Genomic DNA, 18,926 nt, shown 5'->3' with positions numbered 1-18,926 from the left:
AAACGGTCTAGGCCGAGCAGATGAAGAGTGTTGTTCCTGGTAGAAATGTGATTAAAAAAAAGCAGCTTTTCTGGAGAGTTAACACACATCACGATGCCGTCTGTGTGTTGGATTTTACAGAGAAAACAACATGCATGGGTGATTTGTAGTGCTTTTTACCAATCTCTTTTCTTTTTACCTTCCTCAGACCTTCGAATAAAAGGCAGAGTGAACAAAATAAAATGTTATTATAAAGAACATTTTCAAATCTATTTACAAAGAAGAATAAAGCAAAAATTAAACCTGACAGGTTTATTGCTGTAAGTGCTCATATACACACAGCCTTTAGAGGGCCTTAGACATCTATGGTGGATATGGTTAGAACCTGTGATTTGTGTAACGATTGGCACATGTGTGCAAATGTCGCACGAGGAATCAACTCACCTTTCCCCAAATGTGTATTGATGCTCATATATCTAGCAGTTCCAGTCAGACTCTTGTGTTCTCTGTATGGGATGTGTTTCTTGGTCTCTGGGTCAATGTATTCTTTCGCCAGGCCAAAGTCTATGATGTGGATGGTGTGTTGCCGTTTGGAGCCAGGTCGGCCCACCAGGAAGTTCTCAGGCTTCACGTCTCGATAGATCAGGCTTCTGGTATGGACAAACTCCATACGGGTTATCTGCAGGAAAGGACGAAGCAAAAAAGGCAGAGCTAAGTAATCTAACAATACACTTTGACTGTTTTTGAGAATTGAATGAAAAGGTTTTTATGCGTTTGCCTTACCAGTTGTATAGCTATCATGAGTACTGTCTTAAGAGAGAAGGTCCGGTCACAGAGGTCAAACAGATCTTCTAAGCTGGGTCCCAGTAGCTCCAGAACCATAGCATTGTATTTACCACATGGTCCAAAGTAAAACACTTGGGGTACGCCCTCTGGATGAACAGATAAAGAAAGAACAGACACATTTATGTATTAACACTGTACGCTGATCAACCATCAATGAATCCACTATGAGAAATGACAAACTGTGCAGAGAAGACTGACAGCAGCTGAAGGCCACCACACTCGATATTATCCTAATATACTCAGCCCACATTACAATACTGAGCTCAACATCAAGTAGAAAAGATACAGATATCTTATAACTGAGATATAGGTCCCAAGTCAAGACCAACAAGTCCCACATTAAGTCCAGGTCCTGCACTTCGAGTCCAAAACAAGTTATTATGCTCCCTATATCAAATTGAAAATTGAATTGAATGCCATTAGATATATTTGAACATTGACAGTTAATATAGTAAATGTACAGACATAATGCTTTGTAAAATTTGCATTTATTACTTTCAAACAAATTATTTTGCACGTTGCCGTTGCCGACCATTCTGAATTGACCACAGTAGTACTGAAATCTGAATATAATAATTACGATATTGTCTGCTGGTCTTTATAGTCAAATGTACCTTTTTCTTCTGCTCACGCGACATGATTGTCTGTTGTCGGACTGATTCAAAGTATTTCCCTTTTTTCAGAAAAATTAAGAGCTGATCTGCATAAAACACTGGTTCTTAAATTATGGTATAACCCTGGTGGGAGGCGAGCTCCCTTTGCTGGTACATAGAAAGATCTTTTAAAATATTTTTATATACTTATATAAATATAAGTATTAAATTATGCATAATGTTACAAAAATACATAATTTTGAATGACAGCATCTTAACTATGAAATCCCAGAAACAAAATTCAAAGTAAGTTTTGCCTTTCTTGTAATATTTTTGTTTCAATATCAGCCTACTACATAGTCACGTTCATGAACACAGCACAGGATCAGTTACGAACTCAACTGTGATGATGAGGTAGTAAGCGAAGGGAAAATGAATAGTTTAATAACACAGCAATTGTTCCGCTCCAAATGGAAACCACTGGGAGGAGAAATGTGCATCAGGAGGCGAATATTTTAAGCAGCCCTGTTGAAAGTTAAGTGGACATCAATCAACCGAGCACAAGTGCTAGTGAAGTCTCCACAGCATGTTATGCGGGGACTGGCCCTTGCAGTCTATTTGAGTTGTGTAGAGGAGTTTATGTGCCGATTTCTAGTGCAACCCCTTTGTACAGCATGGCTGTGGCTGACAACAGTCAACAATAAACAATCTTCTGATTAGGAATAAACCTGCCTCCTGCATAAACTGTCCGAAGCTGAACAGGGTAGGCCTACGCTACTGTATTTTTATGTCTTGAGAACCACTGGCACAAAACACAGTTTATTATTTTTATTAATATTTTTTATATCAAGTCATTTTTAGTGGAGTCACGGGTTGTTGGTGTTGAAATCAAAGTCTAATACAACATATTCACTGATGGCATTATGTCTGAAACCATCAGATTTGTGATAAGTCTCAATCATGTGACTCAAGTGGACACCTCTGTCTTATGGCATGTCCACACAGGAGGTGTTTCAGACTTATTTTTCAGTCGTCTGTCTCACACTTCTGATGAAACAGAAAAGCTCCTAATTAAATCAATTAAGCTGTCCGCACAGGCTGCATAACGGCTGTTATTTGCACTCTGTTGTAACTACAGTGATCCTATGTTGGTCTCTGTGCGCTGCCGAATGCGGGTGACCTACACTCAATACTATGCCTTAAGGCATCCCGTGTAGACACAGAAAGAGGACTGAAACTGCCGCTGCTCTGCTAACATGCTGCTTTTGCTACATGGGCTGTTTCGAAAGCTTTTATCCAAGAGCTATCACTGAACTGAACAGAATCAAACACTGTCCCGCCATTGTGTTGTGAACTATTAAGAAACATTGAGCTTGACTCAAACGTGAAATAATGGGTCAACTTGTGCAATACTGCTTTAAATGTTATTTTTTTATATTTATTGATTGGGGGTGGGAAGTGGGAAACACATCAAGTGATCTTGTATTTGTTGTTGCACTAGCAGCTCATAAGCTCACACTGGTTGATATGGGTGTCGACAGTGGAAAGAAATATGAAGATATCTTTGTCTAGAAACACAGAGGTAGAACATGGCTGCCTACACCCTCCCCAGGTCAAAAGTAGAGTTAGGAGTGACATGAACTGCAGTGCTTAGGTAAACAGGCTTTCCAAATTGGAAAAAAAATCGAGAAAAACACCACAGAATAATATGGCACTTCTCTTTTTAGTATTTATAATGCTACAAAAATAAAACTTAATTAGTCTTTTTGCTGGTTGGCATGAATGTGTATGCTCCACACAGCTAACTTTATTAAACATGTTGGTCACATGAAAACTCTTCCATTATCTCTCAGTAGAAAACCTCACAAAAGAGACAGTGGTTCTTACCTGAACTTCCCAGCTGTTTGTAGAAGCGATATTCTAGGTGGAGCTGGGGCGCCCGCGACTTGATAGGCTCCTATGAAGGAGGATTATGTCTGAATTAGAATAATTCTTTGTCACACAATAGAAGTGGTAAATTTCATAAAATACAATTCATTATATATATTTTTCTGACAATACTGCTTTATTCAGGGCAATTTGTATTTTCTATGTAAATAATGTCTTTAAGTACAATGCAAAACAGTTTTCTGTCCCTTTCAAGAGCAAATGATTTTATTCTGAACTATGGATTAGTGTCCCTCTCACTATTACACAAATTAAGTGTGCTGCCCTAAAATGCTATACACTCCACACAGAGAAATTATGTTTACCAGTTTAATAGCCACGTATTCATTGGTGTACAGGTTCTTTCCAAGTCGCAGCTCTCCAAAGTTCCCACAGCCGATCTTCTTTCCTACCCGGAAGTTTGGTCCGACCATCAGAACCCCGGAGTTGGAGCTGGCACCCCGTCCACCATGCCCTGATCGACTCCCCGTCTTCCCAGGCATCCTCTTCCCCTCCTCTGTCTCCCCCTTGCCTCCACCTCCCCCACCACCTCCTCCTCCTCCTCCACCACCACCGCCGCCACCACCACCTCCTCCCCCTACTCCTCGCTTGTCAAAGTCCATCAGTTTGTGGTAGCCTGGCCTCTCCACGGTTAAGCCGATTCCATGCAACCAAAACAACTACCAAAACAACTGCCTAGCGGCTTGTCTGTCAGACGTTAGGATGGTCTCCACGGGGCCAAAATGTGAATTTAACTCAGCTTGGGGTTTAACTTTAAAGAGGGCAGGGTCTGAGCTGGACTTGGACAGATGCTAGAAATGAAAGGAAATAAGCGGATATAAAACACTAGAGCTTAGTTATGGAGAACTTAAGAGTGCTAAGTACTATAAAATAAGTGATGAGGGCTGATGAGAGTGAAAGAAATCAAAAGCTAATGATTGCTGGGTGGGTGGATAGATGACTAAATTAAGGAGAAATGAAAAGATGACAGGGTAAGGGGGCAACACTTCCAACCAGTTTATACCCCCTTGTAGGGGCCAGAGATGGTGATGGAGGGGAAGGGGATAATGGCCTTATCAGTCACGATGCGTGGCTAGCCATATGCTAACATGCTATATGAAACTGGGAAGCTATGCTAGCTTCAGGCTAAGATATACCAGTCCACCATGACAACAGCCTGCTGTCAGCACAAAACCCATGCACCCAACCCCAGTGCAGACTTTAACAGCAGTTGAGGTAATCTGAGTTTACCAAAAACTAGTTCAGAGGTTCCCCTTTCTTACAACTTATACTGGGATAAATACCTCAGGCATGTGATTTATTGCCATAGATCTTAGTTAGTTGGTTTTAGAGCATGTGATCCTATCAATCCTAGACCTCTGTACTTGTTCACTGTCACACAGAAGATGATAATCTGTCACACAACTTGGTCCTGCAGAACACCAGTTGAAGCTTTTGCCCCTGGGCGTGATGAGAGTGTGTACCGATGTTTCAACGTTCCACCTGAAAGACATGAAAAAAAGAGATGAGATTCAAATGATTTCATGAAAGTTGAACCATATGTCAGTATTTAATGTACAGCACAGCTTCCCACACATTTATTTGTCACGGCCCACCACGACATCAGCATTTGCTGCCACATGTTGGTTTTCTATTTTTGGAGCTGGACTGTTCATTAGGAGTGCTGCTGGAATATAGATACTGTTCGGTTATTCAGAGCACCACACTATCTGAGTACAGAGTGTACTCTGGGCACTGACAGAGCAGTTGAACCCCAGGCGCAGTTTAAGTGAAACTTAACCGTTCATTCATTCATATAGAAATAAAACTATATACAGTACAGGCCAAAAGTTTGGACACACCTTCTCATTCAATGCGTTTTCTTTATTTTCATGACTATTTACATTGTAGATTCTCACTGAAGGCATCAAAACTATGAATGAACACATGTGGAGTTATGTACTTAACAAAAAAAGGTGAAATAACTGAAAACATGTTTTATATTCTAGTTTCTTCAAAATAGCCACCCTTTGCTCTGATTACTGCTTTGCACACTCTTGGCATTCTCTCCATGAGCTTCAAGAGGTAGTCACCTGAAATGGTTTCCACTTCACAGGTGTGCCTTATCAGGGTTAATTAGTGGAATTTCTTGCTTTATCAATGGGGTTGGAACCATCAGTTGTGTTGTGCAGAAGTCAGGTTAATACACAGCCGACAGCCCTATTGGACAACTGTTAAAATTCATATTATGGCAAGAACCAATCAGCTAACTAAAGAAAAACGAGTGGCCATCATTACTTTAAGAAATGAAGGTCAGTCAGTCCGGAAAATTGCAAAAACTTTAAATGTGTCCCCAAGTGGAGTCAAAAACCATCAAGCGCTACACGAAACTGGCACACATGAGGACCGACCAGGAAAGGAAGACCAAGAGTCACCTCTGCTTCTGAGGATAAGTTCATCCGAGTCACCAGCCTCAGAAATCGCAAGTTAACAGCAGCTCAGATCAGAGACCAGATGAATGCCACACAGAGTTCTAGCAGCAGACCCATCTCTAGAACAACTGTTAAGAGGAGACTGCGCGAATCAGGCCTTCATGGTCAAATAGCTGCTAGGAAACCACTGCTAAGGAGAAGCAACAAGCAGAAGAGATTTGTTTGGGCCAAGAAACACAAGGAATGGACATTAGACCAGTGGAAATCTGTGCTTTGGTCTAATGAGTCCAAATTTGAGATCTTTGGTTCCAACCGCCGTGTCTTTGTGAGACGCAGAAAAGGTGAACGGATGGATTCCACATGCCTGGTTCCCACTGTGAAGCATGGAGGAGGAGGTGTGATGGTGTGGGGGTGTTTTGCTGGTGACACTGTTGGGGATTTATTCAAAATTGAAGGCACACTGAACCAGCATGGCTACCACAGCATCCTGCAGCGACATGCCATCCCATCCGGTTTGCGTTTAGTTGGACGATCATTTATTTTTCAACAGGACAATGACCCCAAACACACCTCCAGGCTGTGTAAGGGCTATTTGACCAAGAAGGAGAGTGATGGAGTGCGGCGGCAGATGACCTGGCCTCCACAGTCACCAGACCTGAACCCAATCGAGATGGTTTGGGGTGAGCTGGACCGCAGAGTGAAGGCAAAGGGGCCAACAAGTGCTAAACACCTCTGGGAACTCCTTCAAGACTGTTGGAAAACCATTTCAGGTGACTACCTCTTGAAGCTCATGGAGAGAATGCCAAGAGTGTGCAAAGCAGTAATCAGAGCAAAGGGTGGCTATTTTGAAGAAACTAGAATATAAAACATGTTTTCAGTTATTTCACCTTTTTGTTAAGTACATAACTCCACATGTGTTCATTCATAGTTTTGATGCCTTCAGTGAGAATCTACAATGTAAATAGTCATGAAAATAAAGAAAACGCATTGAATGAGAAGGTGTGTCCAAACTTTTGGCCTGTACTGTGTATACAGTGTATATATATATATATATATATATATATATATATATATATATTTATACACACTCTATTTCTTAGAACAACAGCGCTCTAAACATAATGTTTTTTTTAACCTTTTTCCAACCTTTTTTGGATTAAACTGGCTGCAATCCCATGGACACCAAGCACCCCACAGTCCAATTCTAGGTCTAAAGCCTCATTTCCACCAAGCGGTCCGGTTCAGTTCACTTCAGTTTGGTAGACATTATAAAGGTTATTTTTCTGTTTCTATTGTGAAGATTTGCAGATGGTACCAAGAGAACCCCTTGCCATCTCCATTTTTGGTCATCCTCTGTTGAGGTACCTAGCACACTGATCAGGTACTAAAAGGTGGAGATAGAAACACTGCAGTTTTTGGCCAATAGAGAAACATCACTCTTGCTCAGGGCTAATAAACAAGTTGCAGACGTCCCTCTGCATCACCAGTAAAGAGTGGATACAGTGAGTGCTGGATGGAGCAGTTAGTGACAACACATTTAAGAGAACTGTCTGCTGTGGAAACACTTAACAGATCTACAGTCTCGGTATAGGTTCATAGGGGTTTTGATTCTAAAGGTACTATACCGAAAGTTTTTGGTGGAAATGTGGCTTAAAACCAATGTAAGATTTGGGCACAGTCCTAAGCATTTTTTCACAGCGCCTAAGCTGAATAAGCAGAGAAGAAAAAACAAAGACATGTATTTCATTTTTACATTCTAATTTCTGAATATATTTAATAGGGATGGGCAACACAAGCAAAAACACTATTCGAAAATCGTGGCAAGTATTTGACAATTTTTCGAATAATCAGGTCTACGCGGACTCAAAGCGGACGTCCGCAAGCCCTGTGCACGCACACCAGTGACTGCTCGGCATGTATTTTTCACATCGCGGGGATTTTTCACGGACATTTTTACAGGAATTATTCAGGAATTATAATTATTTATTAGTCATTACGCGTCGCCGCTGAAACGTTCACTTATAGCCTCTCTTTGGCATTTGAGCAGCTTTATAAAACTCTTGAACATGTAATGGCTCCTTAATTAGCAAGTTGACTTTACATAGATGGCATATCTTTTCAGTTTCTCCTGACGTTGTTGTTTGGTTTGTTCACTGCTCCGCGACATGCGCGTTAAGGCCCGAACATACTCGGGCAGAACATACACGGAACGGACTCTTCTCCACACACGCGTTGTTTCCCCCCCAGCACCTCGCGATTGCATCGTCATATAAAAAGACATCGTGAAACAACCCTTCTATTGCCGATGGGCGGTCGGATCGCGGTATGTATATATATATATATATATATATATATATATATATATATATATATATATATATATATATATATATATAGATAGATAGATAGATAGATAGATAGAGGCGTGTGTATTCACTGCTCCGCGACATGCGCGTTAAGGCCCGAACATACTCGGGCAGAACATACACGGAACGGACTCTGCGGAGGTCTGCGCGGAGGTCTGCGCGGACTCAAAGCGGACGTCCGCAAGCCCTGTGCACGCAAAGCTCAGATTTTACGACCACGCGGACTCCGCTCCGCGCACCAATGACTGCTCAGCATGTATTTTTCACATCGCGGGGATTTTTCACGGACATTTTTACAGGAAACTACAACGCGGAAGTGCGCTCGACTATGAAAGCCCGAATGACTGCAGACATTCCTCGCGGAGTCCACTCTGCTTATAGTATGCCCGAGTATGCTTGTGTCGAGCGGGCGGAGGCGTTGATCTCCCCCCCCCCCCCCCACCTCCACCCTCCGCTCTCTCACTAAGCAGCCTCCCTTTGTCTCCTCTCACTCAGCCTCTTTCAGCCTCGATCTCGTCAGCATGCTCCACACACGCGTTGTCTCCCCCCCAGCACCTCGCGATTGCATCGTCATATAAAAAGACATCGTGAAACAACCCTTCTATTGCCGATGGGCGGTCGGATCGCGGTAGATAGATAGATAGAGGCGTGTGTATTCACTGCTCCGCGACATGCGCGTTAAGGCCCGAACATACTCGGGCAGAACATACACGGAACGGACTCTGCGGAGGTCTGCGCGGAGGTCTGCGCGGACTCAAAGCGGACGTCCGCAAGCCCTGTGCACGCAAAGCTCAGATTTTACGACCACGCGGACTCCGCTCCGCGCACCAATGACTGCTCAGCATGTATTTTTCACATCGCGGGGATTTTTCACGGACATTTTTACAGGAAACTACAACGCGGAAGTGTGCTCGACTATGAAAGCCCGAATGACTGCAGACATTCCTCGCGGAGTCCACTCTGCTTATAGTATGCCCGAGTATGCTTGTGTCGAGCGGGCGGAGGCGTTGATCTCCCCCCCCCCCCACCTCCACCCTCCGCTCTCTCACTAAGCAGCCTCCCTTTGTCTCCTCTCACTCAGCCTCTTTCAGCCTCGATCTCGTCAGCATGCTCCACACACGCGTTGTCTCCCCCCCAGCACCTCGCGATTGCATCGTCATATAAAAAGACATCGTGAAACAACCCTTCTATTGCCGATGGGCGGTCGGATCGCGGTATGTATATATATATATATATATATATATATATATAGATAGATAGATAGATAGATAGATAGAGGCGTGTGTATATATATACATATATATGCTGGGCAACAAGTTGTCAGTGATACAGTAAAGGAAAATTTTGTAAGTTGAAATGTTTTTATTTTTTTATCGCAGGAACCAACCAACAGCATTCAGCCTTTCTAACAGAATACCAGGACAGATCTTACTCCAGGAGGACAGGACATGTTCTCTGGTGTTTCCGATTTCCTCTTCTAATAATAACACTCATCCTGGCTTCTCCCATTCCTTCCTTCTCTCCTCTCAGTTTTCCTCAGCACTCCATTTTCCAATATATCCCCTCTCCTCTGCTCAAGACCTCTCTTTTCTCCTTTTGCTATAATAAGCTGGTAAATGGCAGTGCATGAGGTCATATTTATTAATTAGCATTTTACTATGCAGGTATAAGATGATGCATGTTCTTGTTTTATAAGTCAAATACAAGTGCCTCTTTAATTAAAAGTAATCAAACCTTTGTATTTGGTATTGGTATTTTTGGTTTCTTATTTGAGTCATCGAGTCAGATATATTAATTCCGTTACAAGCATGTTCCTAATCTGCAATACTTCTGCTTAATATAAAATATAGGCTACATACTCTAACTGCAAGGTGAGCACAGACACTTTTTAAATGTCACAGATTAAGTCAAATCAATTAACTGACACTCAGAGCAATAATACTTAACAATAAATATCCACCAAAATTTGAGCTACAATTTGTGAGATCCTGTTTGAAGAATTAACTTTTGAGGAGATTACTGCAACATGTGAGGGAGCGTACAGCTGATCACATCTATTAATTTAACTTTCCAAAGTTAAAGGCTTTGTTTTTGATCAGTTTCAGAATACTCTGTTGCAAGAAAATCTGTAAGCACTAAGTGAATGATAGGGAGGCAGGTCACCCCTCCAACCATTTGCTAATTCACACTGAAAATACGTTTTTGTATTTTTAATGTAAATAAGGTTCCAGGGTGATAAAAAGCATCAAAATAGAGCTTGTTTATAAAAAAATAAATTTAAAAAATGCCAAGGGAGGATTGCTCGCACCAGCAACAGAGGTCTGGACTAAGCCTCCATGTCCTCAAATCCTAGAAATGCCCCTGCATAGGGCTGGCAGATAAAACGATCTCAAACAGGATCGCAATAAAATGTATGTCATCTATCTAAATGGATAGACCTAGATAGACCCAAACAGCGTGTCATGCAGCAGAAGTTAACAAGACAGCTGTCAGTCAATCTGCAGTGTCAGGGATGTGCGTCATTGTACACGTCTATTTTTCAGAGCTAAGTTTGTGATGAGGTGAGTCAGCAGAGGTGAGGAGCAATTGAAAGTGGCGTGGACATAAAAAAAGAGGGGAAAATGAGTGAAAGTGAGGAGCAAAGTGGCGGTGAAGCTGAAGAAGAGCTCGGGTTATTCTCAAAAACAGACAAAATTGTGGATAAAAAAGGTTACACAACGTCAATAAATTGGAAGTGGTTTTACTTCTTGAAAGGTGATGGCGCATGGACAAAGACGGCCTCAACCTGATGTCAACCAAGAAGGGAAACCCTACCCCTGTGTACACCTGACCCAGAGGTGGGACCAAGTCATTGTTTTGCAAGGCACAAGTAAATGTCAAGTCTTTACACTCAAAGTAGCAAGGGCCAAGTCAAGGTAGGCAAGTCCTGAGTCAAGTTCCAAGTCGAGAGTGACAGGTCCACAGTTTCGAGTCTTGAACAAGTTCTAAAGTGCTCTTTGCCAAATTTATTACCAATTTAACAACAGAGTAATACTAAATAAAAATCATGAATGCTTTTGTAAAACCAAATGTTACAGAACTAATAATGCTGAGACACACTTTCATAGCACAGTAGCACTAATAACTGGCACCACAACAGAATGAATATGTCTTGTCTTGTTGCATTTAACTCATCTCATATTGGAAACATGTCTATGACTTTCTCTTCCCAAATTAGCTCAGTGGAAGGTATCAAGTATTTTCAGGTCAAAAGGCTCAAGTTCAACAGAAGTCACAAGTCACTGGTTTTAAAGACTCTAAATTCATCAAGATAGTGACTCAAGTCCACCCCTCTGACCTGACCTATGCAGGGCTGCTGTAACTGGCCACTGGCCTCCTGTCATTTTGCATATGTGGCCCCGAGCAAATCAAGTCGAGTATCCATGGCCTTTGGTTTTAATCTGCTGAACTGTTAGTCAGCTTCAGAATAACAGTTTACTGCCCAAGAGGTTCATGACCACTTCTTTACTAATGATAATGACATGGAGGACACAGAAAGAAGAACAGTGAGGTGGAGGAGGCAATGTCGGATACTGGACAATGCTGAGTATGTCAACACACCCCCTCTTATGTAATTAACAGGAATAACATGATCCCTGAGCTGCTGTGAGGAAGGGCATGTGTCAGCGACAAACATCAGCAAAATGACACAATTCCTATATGTGGGGTTTTTTGTGTGTTTGCTGAATTTCTGCAACAAATATTTAAAAACATCTCTACTTTAGTCAATATATCTTATTCATTTTAATCTCTATAAGGGCAATTCAAAATACAACACAAATGTCATAAACTATTACTGTGGCCTTACAAATAACTATTCTGTTCTATTACAGTCCAGTTAGATATTGATGCTCTGATTTCATCAGACCACTTTAACTAGAGGCGCCCCACACAGGATATTTGTAGCCAATAACAGATACTGACTGCATGTGAAAATGCCGATATCAATCTGTGAACTCAGTGCTTCAGAAGGATTTCTGAGCTATGTGCAACAACAACTTCAGTGCAGCTGCATCAACTCTTTGCCTGAGAACATTTGTTTGTTGTTTATGTGGGAACTGTGCTTAGCTGAGTTGAACAAATGAGGGAGGTAGGGTGCTCATGATTTAACAAACAGGTTTGTAAGAGTTGCTCAAATCAGATTCCATTATTAAATTTAACAGCATATTACCCTTACTGAAGATAGACCTGTGCCTGTAATTACATTCATTGTATCAAGTCAAACATTGTTTTTTTCCTCCCACCGAGGCCTCTGTCAGATTGAGCAACTCACAGCAAAAATCAATGCTTCTGTATAGTCCATATATGAGAAAGGGTTAGACCTCCACAAAGCGAGAGGCAACATCACTCCCACACGCTATCTTTGGCCTCAGCTAAAAGAAGAGTTTGCAACTCTTACATGAATACAATCTAATGGACTGAGGTCTTTGCTCAAACATTGTTATGAGCTGACTGTCTAAACTAATTGTATGAAACAAACTGTTATGTATATGTATGTTCTGCCTGGAATCAATTACCAATTAGGGATGGGCATCAATTTTCAATTATCGATGATTGATTGTTAAGGCTTTTGATCGATCACAAATAATTTTGATCGATAGTCGCAGTGTTTCCCCTACAATGCCTGGCATAGGTCCGGCGAGCCGCTGTGTCAACGAGACCCCCCGCCCGGCGAGTCGCCGTGCCAACGAGACCCTTCCGCCCAGCGAGCACGGCAGCTCGACGGGCCTACGAGACCCCCGCCGTACCTATGCCAGGCAAAAAATCAGAAACAGACGGAGGCTCTCATCGCTCTCCAAAGCCTCGGGGGCTTCCCTTGAGGCCTCTGAAAACACTATGCCATTGAAAGATGGAGGTTTTGCTGAAAACTGAAGCCTGTAACTCTGGCTGGCAACGGTTGTAAACAACCAGGGGTGAACTGCGCATGCGCGCCATTCTTCCTCTTTGGCCTGGGGGGTTGAAAACTGGGGCAGCTGTGCTTTCTTATGGCGACAGTCTGCACTGCACTCTTTTGTTTTCTCTCTTTTGAAATACTCGCTTATCAATTAATCGATAATTGATCGTTAATTTTTTTGATGATCGAATAATGAATTTTGATCGTTTGCCCATCCCTATTACCAATTAATATCAAACAGATCAAAGATAGAGTTTCTTTTAAGAAGTCTCTAAAAGTAAGACTGCGTAATTCAGTATTGATTTGACTGTCTTGGTGTTGTTTGTTCCTTTTTGCTCGTTTTAATTAGAACTTTTTGGTGTTTCATGACTGTATGCTTTCACGTTTTAATTATAACTTTTTGGTGCATCATGACTGTATGCTTTCAAACGTGCATAGTTTTTGTTTATTTTTAGGTACTGCAATGTTTTAATTTGGTTTAATGTGTAACAGGTTTTAAAGGTGGACCCCAAGAAGACTAATAAATGAACAAATAAACAATTAAACAAATAAACTGTCTTCAGAGAAAAATGTACTTATAGTATAAAAGCTGGTCATTAGGCAATTTTAATTTTTTATGCTTTCACCTGTGCCTGATATCTATATCTTTCAACAAACTCTAGGGTGACAAATTCTTGCCCAAGTTTGACTTTGTCTATTATCACTTCCTTTAAAATCAAATCATGCGATAATTTGGCAATATGTTATAAAATGGCCTAGTATTAAAGTTGGGTCTTTTAAATAAAATACCATCAGGAAGCCTTAAAACTTATCTTTGACCCCAGCACTTCATCTCTACATCTCTTTCCTTACAACAACTGATGACGTCTTAAAGGACAACTTCGATATTTTTCAATCTGGGCTCTATTTCCCCATGTGTATGTGCGTATGATTCATGGGTACAACTCGTTCTAAAATTGGTTCAGTATTGAGGCGCGAAACGAGCTAAAACGGTAATGGGGGCAAATGCGTCCCGTATAAAAGTGTTCGCCACTGACCGGTTCAGATCGCCAGTGCTATCTCTGTAGATAGCATATTGTAGCATGCCCTGGGGCAGTGGTGAGTGTAAATGAGTGCAGTCAGCTGTCAGTGTTCGCAGAGAGGGGGAGGGCGTCCCCGCTTGGTACAGTAAATGAGTATGTGTGTGTGAAGTGTGCGTTACGCTAGAAGAGTCGGAAGACGGAGTCTTTTACGTGCTCCCCCCTGGAGTGTTACCCGAGTTTTGGGAGTGCTCAAATAAATGGGCCTTTTCCCGAACGTAAGAACAGGATGTCACGCAACACCCCGTACAGCTTTCACAGGCTGCCTTTGTCGGACGGCGAGATGCTGAAGTTGTGGCTAGTTGTGCTGCAAATGGATGCTAACACTCCTCTCCAGACACTGCGCCTTGCAGACCATCGGGTCTGCAGTGCTCACTTCTCCCAAGATGAGTACTGCCAGCCGAAGAAGAGAAGACATCCAATCCCGAATCACCTCTTCCTCAAGAAAACGGCTGTCCCATGAGTAGAGAGAGCTACAGACACAGTGGAGCAAAGCTCGTGACATCACACAGCCCAGAGGTAAGTGAAAGGCTAGTATGCTATTTACAAAGATAGCACTGGCAATCTGAACCGGTCAGTGGCGAAAAACACACACTTCACACACACATACTCACTTACAGTACCGAGCGGGGACGCCCTCCCACTCTCTGCTCCAACACTGACTGACAGCTGACTGCACTCATTTACACTCACCACTGCCCCAGGGCTGCTACAATATGCTATCTACAGAGATAGCACTGGTGATCTGAACCGGTCAGTGGCGAAAAAAAGCACTTTTATACGGGACGCATTTGCCCGTTTCGCGCCTCAATACTGAACCAATTTTAGAATGAGTGGTACCCATGAATCATACGCACACATACACATGGGGAAATAGAGCCCAGGTTGAAAAATACCTAAGTTGTCCTTTAAAGGAGCTGTATAAGACATTCAATAGGTGTCTATGATTTGGTCTGATTCAGGTTGTCTGCCCACAGTTCTCAACATGGAGGTGGCTGAAACAGTGGCTAGCAGCTAAAGGTGCTAGCAGCTAAAGGTGCTAACAGCACAATCCATGCTAACAATGACAACAGTGCTGTGGGTCAGGACAGTATTATCAGCAGTAACCACTATATGAACATAGTGCACAGTGCCAGCGATTGCCTAGCCAGTAGGATCCACACACAGGGACTCCAATGCATGCTGCACCGCAACGTCTGCTACAAAAACAATAACTTTTAGGGCACCTGCACACAAAATCAAATTTAATCATTAAGACCTGTAAGGAATCCTTGGATACCCTGCCTGTATTAAAAACTTAGTCTTGCATGGCCAGACCTATCTCACACTGTGGCAGTTGTGGAGAAAGGTCTGACTTAACCCATCGTAATTACACACTAAGAGACAAAACGCTCAGGGTTGTTTGTATTTCTTTGAAACAATTACAATCTTATTGAGCGAAGCAAAGCCCTGGCTGCAGCGACAATGCCCTTACTAAATAGGTTCAGGAGGGAACTTCCTGAGCCTTTTTTTTTTTTAAAATACCAGCGAGTGCTGGTATTAAAACAGCTAAATCCTTCCAACAGTAAATGACACATAAAACACTGAAATACATTTTAGTGTGTAGGTTCCTGACTCAGAGGTTGTTGTTGTTTTACGCACAGCACCAAAGCTAAATGTGGAGTTAAGTCTGACTATGGGAGACTAATTTCACATTGCAACTGGGATTTTAAAAGCAATAACACTCAGAAATGACAGGCTTAAACCTATGGTTTCCTGAAAACTACATTGTATATACTGGTAACTATACTGGCAAATATACTTTATAATGTATATAAAGTAAATAAATATTTTTGAAAATATGGGAATCAATATGGGTATTGAAAATACTACTTGTTTGTCACTGAAATCGAGACACCAATTTTGGTATCAACACCGAGTCCTTGTCAGCAGTATTTTGGATCCTCTTGTCTGACAGCATCAAGCTGAGCAGTGAAAGTTAAGTCATTTACTACACCCACACTAACCTGCATGCAGCCTCACACCCAATGGTATCCACTACACAGCATGCCTCAGGCTACAAACCTGACCTCAATTACTAAGCAACTGGGACAACAGATTCAACAGTTTCTCCACAAGGAGAAAAATCTGAGGCACAGGAAGTTTATTAGATATGCCAATTTAGACTTTTCAGGATTAAAAATCTGCCTGCAGTCTCTGGATCAGCGACTATTATACTATTTGTTTGTTGTATAACTTCTGTTTTTATAGATAACAGTGAGTTTTAAACAAAAGTAATTCACAGACAGTAAAATGTGATCACATCAATAAATGCTCACGAGGGGAAAATTAATTTGCAAGGGATGATATACTGAATGTGGTAAGAGATTTCGACTTGCACTATTTGATTAGCAATTAGAATTTATGATTAGCCTAAATTTTAGCAATACTCTTTAACAACTCAAAGCTTTTTACTTATGAAAAGACCAATCAATCCATGAAATCAAATCCTTAATTGAATTGAATCACACTGTACTGACAAAAACATCCTCTACAGTTGCTGAGATTGACTAAAAATAATAGCCCTTGGCTCCACATTATCATCATGTTCTCAACCTACACTTGGTTTCCTTTAAGGGTAACACCACCCAAGTTAAAAATAGCAATCTATTATTTCCATAGCCAAGGAAAGCTCGATTAATATTTGTGAACATAAGCTACTCTCTTTCAATGCCAGAAATCAGAGAAGTGAGTCTCAAACTTGTGATGTCAAAGTCTGGAGCTGCTCCATAGACAATGAATGGGAGCTTGACTTTCTACGCCCACAGATGTTTATTTTTTATACCCAAAAGATCTTTATTCAGTTGTAGTGTTCTCAGTCTAGAAACAGAAAAGGAACCCATATTCTCAGAACAGTGCTCTCAGTTATCATCTATAACATCTTTCCAGAGTAACTGTCAAAGGAACAGCTCCAGAGTTTACACCCTGACACCACAAGTTTTAGCACTCTCGTTTTTAAATTTAGAAGAAAGTTGTTCGTGTTTGATATTTTTGGACTGTCTTGAATCATAGGAACTACATGTGTGAATTTTAAAATTTATTCTTTAACATTTTGTGCTCAAATCATAGAATTATATGGCATCTTTTCAATACATTTCAATTTATGGCCATTCACAAGTGATCGTATTTTCTTCATTCTAATGGTGGCTAAATTACTATGTTTACTGCTGTCTCTACATTGCCAGTCCGCTCTGTCCTACATTAATTGCTGTTGGGTACGGTACTACAAAATTGCAAATGTATATCCTTCTTAAAGGTTATTTGTGTATCCATGGCACCTTACATTACACTTTAACTAAAAATGAGTACAAGTAGTGACAGTGGCCCCTATGGGAACGAAAGCCTTTACCCTAATTTTCAATCTGTTCATTTCAAGCTCTTCTTCGCAGGCAGTACAAATGTCTTGATGATTTTTGTGAGGGATATTTAAAGGGAAATACAATACATCTAGCTGTATTAACATGGCCTTGTCTCACCACCCACACTCCAATGATAAACTTAGCAGCACCCCCTCTTACTAATCTCGAAAAATGGCTTCAGGTAGCTGAGAATACTTAAAAGCCAACCTCAGAGACTGTTAAACACTGCTATGTTCAAGGTCGTCGCAAGCCGTCACAATTTAAAGATTTAGAACAGAAAGATGTTAAGGTGATGAGCTTTTTGAGCAAAGGGGGCTATGGTTTGCTAATGCAGCTAACGTTAGCTGATTCGACTGCAGCACATTTAAACATTCGGGCAGCAGCGACTGCTCAATCTGCTACCTACACGTCTGCACTCGCTGTCGTTACCAAACTTTAGCTGGTTGCCTATTTTGGAAAACATAATACAGCATTGTTGCACGTCAAACTATCAATCGAGCTAAGTAACGCAGGAAGTTAGGTTTAGGCCACAGTAGTTTGTGTGTGAATGTTTGGCCTCAGTGTAGCCTGACAACGTTAGCTTCATTGAAACAATTTTGAAATAGTTAAGTGAAGTGAATGCAGTAGGAAATGAACCGAAGTAGTGTCAGATAATACAACAACGATAATAGTAACGGGCAGTAGTGATTATCATAGCTAGTGAACCATATCAACAACTAGCTACCCAGCTAGCGTTTACTAGCCTCTGGTCGTAACAAGACGTAGCCTGACAGAAGCTAACGTTAGCCAGGCAGCTAACTAGCCAATGTTGGCTAACGCTGAATTTCTGCCCATACATACAGTCATTCATAAACACAGCTAGCTAATTTAACAAACACGGTTTTACAAAGTTCAAAAAAGAGGTTACGTACCTAAACAGATTTTCTTTCTGTCGCTATTTTTCCAGCGTATAATTAATTGTTCCTATTTTCTTCGTCTCGTTTTCCTGCTCATCTCTTTTTCTGTGGATGTTTGGCTAACCAGCTGAAAAGCCTCACCAGTGACCGTAACGTAATTTGCGTACATGGAGCTAAGTACGCCGCAGTGAACGGTAGGGACCAGCGTAAACTGCTCTTAAGAATATCGACAGAAAATCTGTGTGTGCGTATGTGTGACTGTGTGAGTGTACGTGAGAGAGGGTCACGCACACTTTGATTTGTGGTGAAAAGTTGTTTTTATTTTCATCAGCACTTGCTGGAATAACTACGAGTGTGTGTATGTTTTGCTAACTTTATGTGTGTTTTTTTTTGTTCTTTTTTTTTTTCTTTTCTTTTTTTTTTTTAAATATCTGTATCCAATCTGGACATTGTCGGCTCTGTGCTCCAGGAGATTTCA

The 18,926-nt window shown here is 41.5% G+C and overlaps 1 protein-coding gene across 4 annotated transcripts in view; it reads right to left on the bottom strand.

The window, feature by feature from the left end:
- Positions 1-18,615, bottom strand: part of LOC125902652 (casein kinase I-like) — a 33,620-nt gene extending 15,005 nt beyond the window's left edge. For all 4 annotated transcript variants that reach the window (XM_049599175.1, XM_049599178.1, XM_049599176.1 and 1 more), the window contains exons 1-5: positions 18,464-18,615; positions 3,671-4,847; positions 3,306-3,375; positions 763-911; positions 424-658 (exon numbers count right to left, since the gene is read on the bottom strand). In XM_049599175.1, coding sequence (XP_049455132.1) covers positions 424-658; positions 763-911; positions 3,306-3,375; positions 3,671-3,967 — 751 coding nt within the window. In that variant the 5' untranslated portion in view covers positions 3,968-4,847; positions 18,464-18,615. The remainder of the gene's footprint in view (positions 1-423; positions 659-762; positions 912-3,305; positions 3,376-3,670; positions 4,848-18,463) is intronic.
- Between the last annotated feature and the right edge of the window lie 311 nt (positions 18,616-18,926).

Source organism: Epinephelus fuscoguttatus, linkage group LG15 (genome assembly GCF_011397635.1).
Source record: "Epinephelus fuscoguttatus linkage group LG15, E.fuscoguttatus.final_Chr_v1".
Taxonomy (NCBI): Eukaryota; Metazoa; Chordata; class Actinopteri; order Perciformes; family Serranidae; genus Epinephelus; species Epinephelus fuscoguttatus.
Note: the sequence above shows the minus strand (reverse complement) of the source record. Positions and strands in the feature narration are given on the sequence as shown.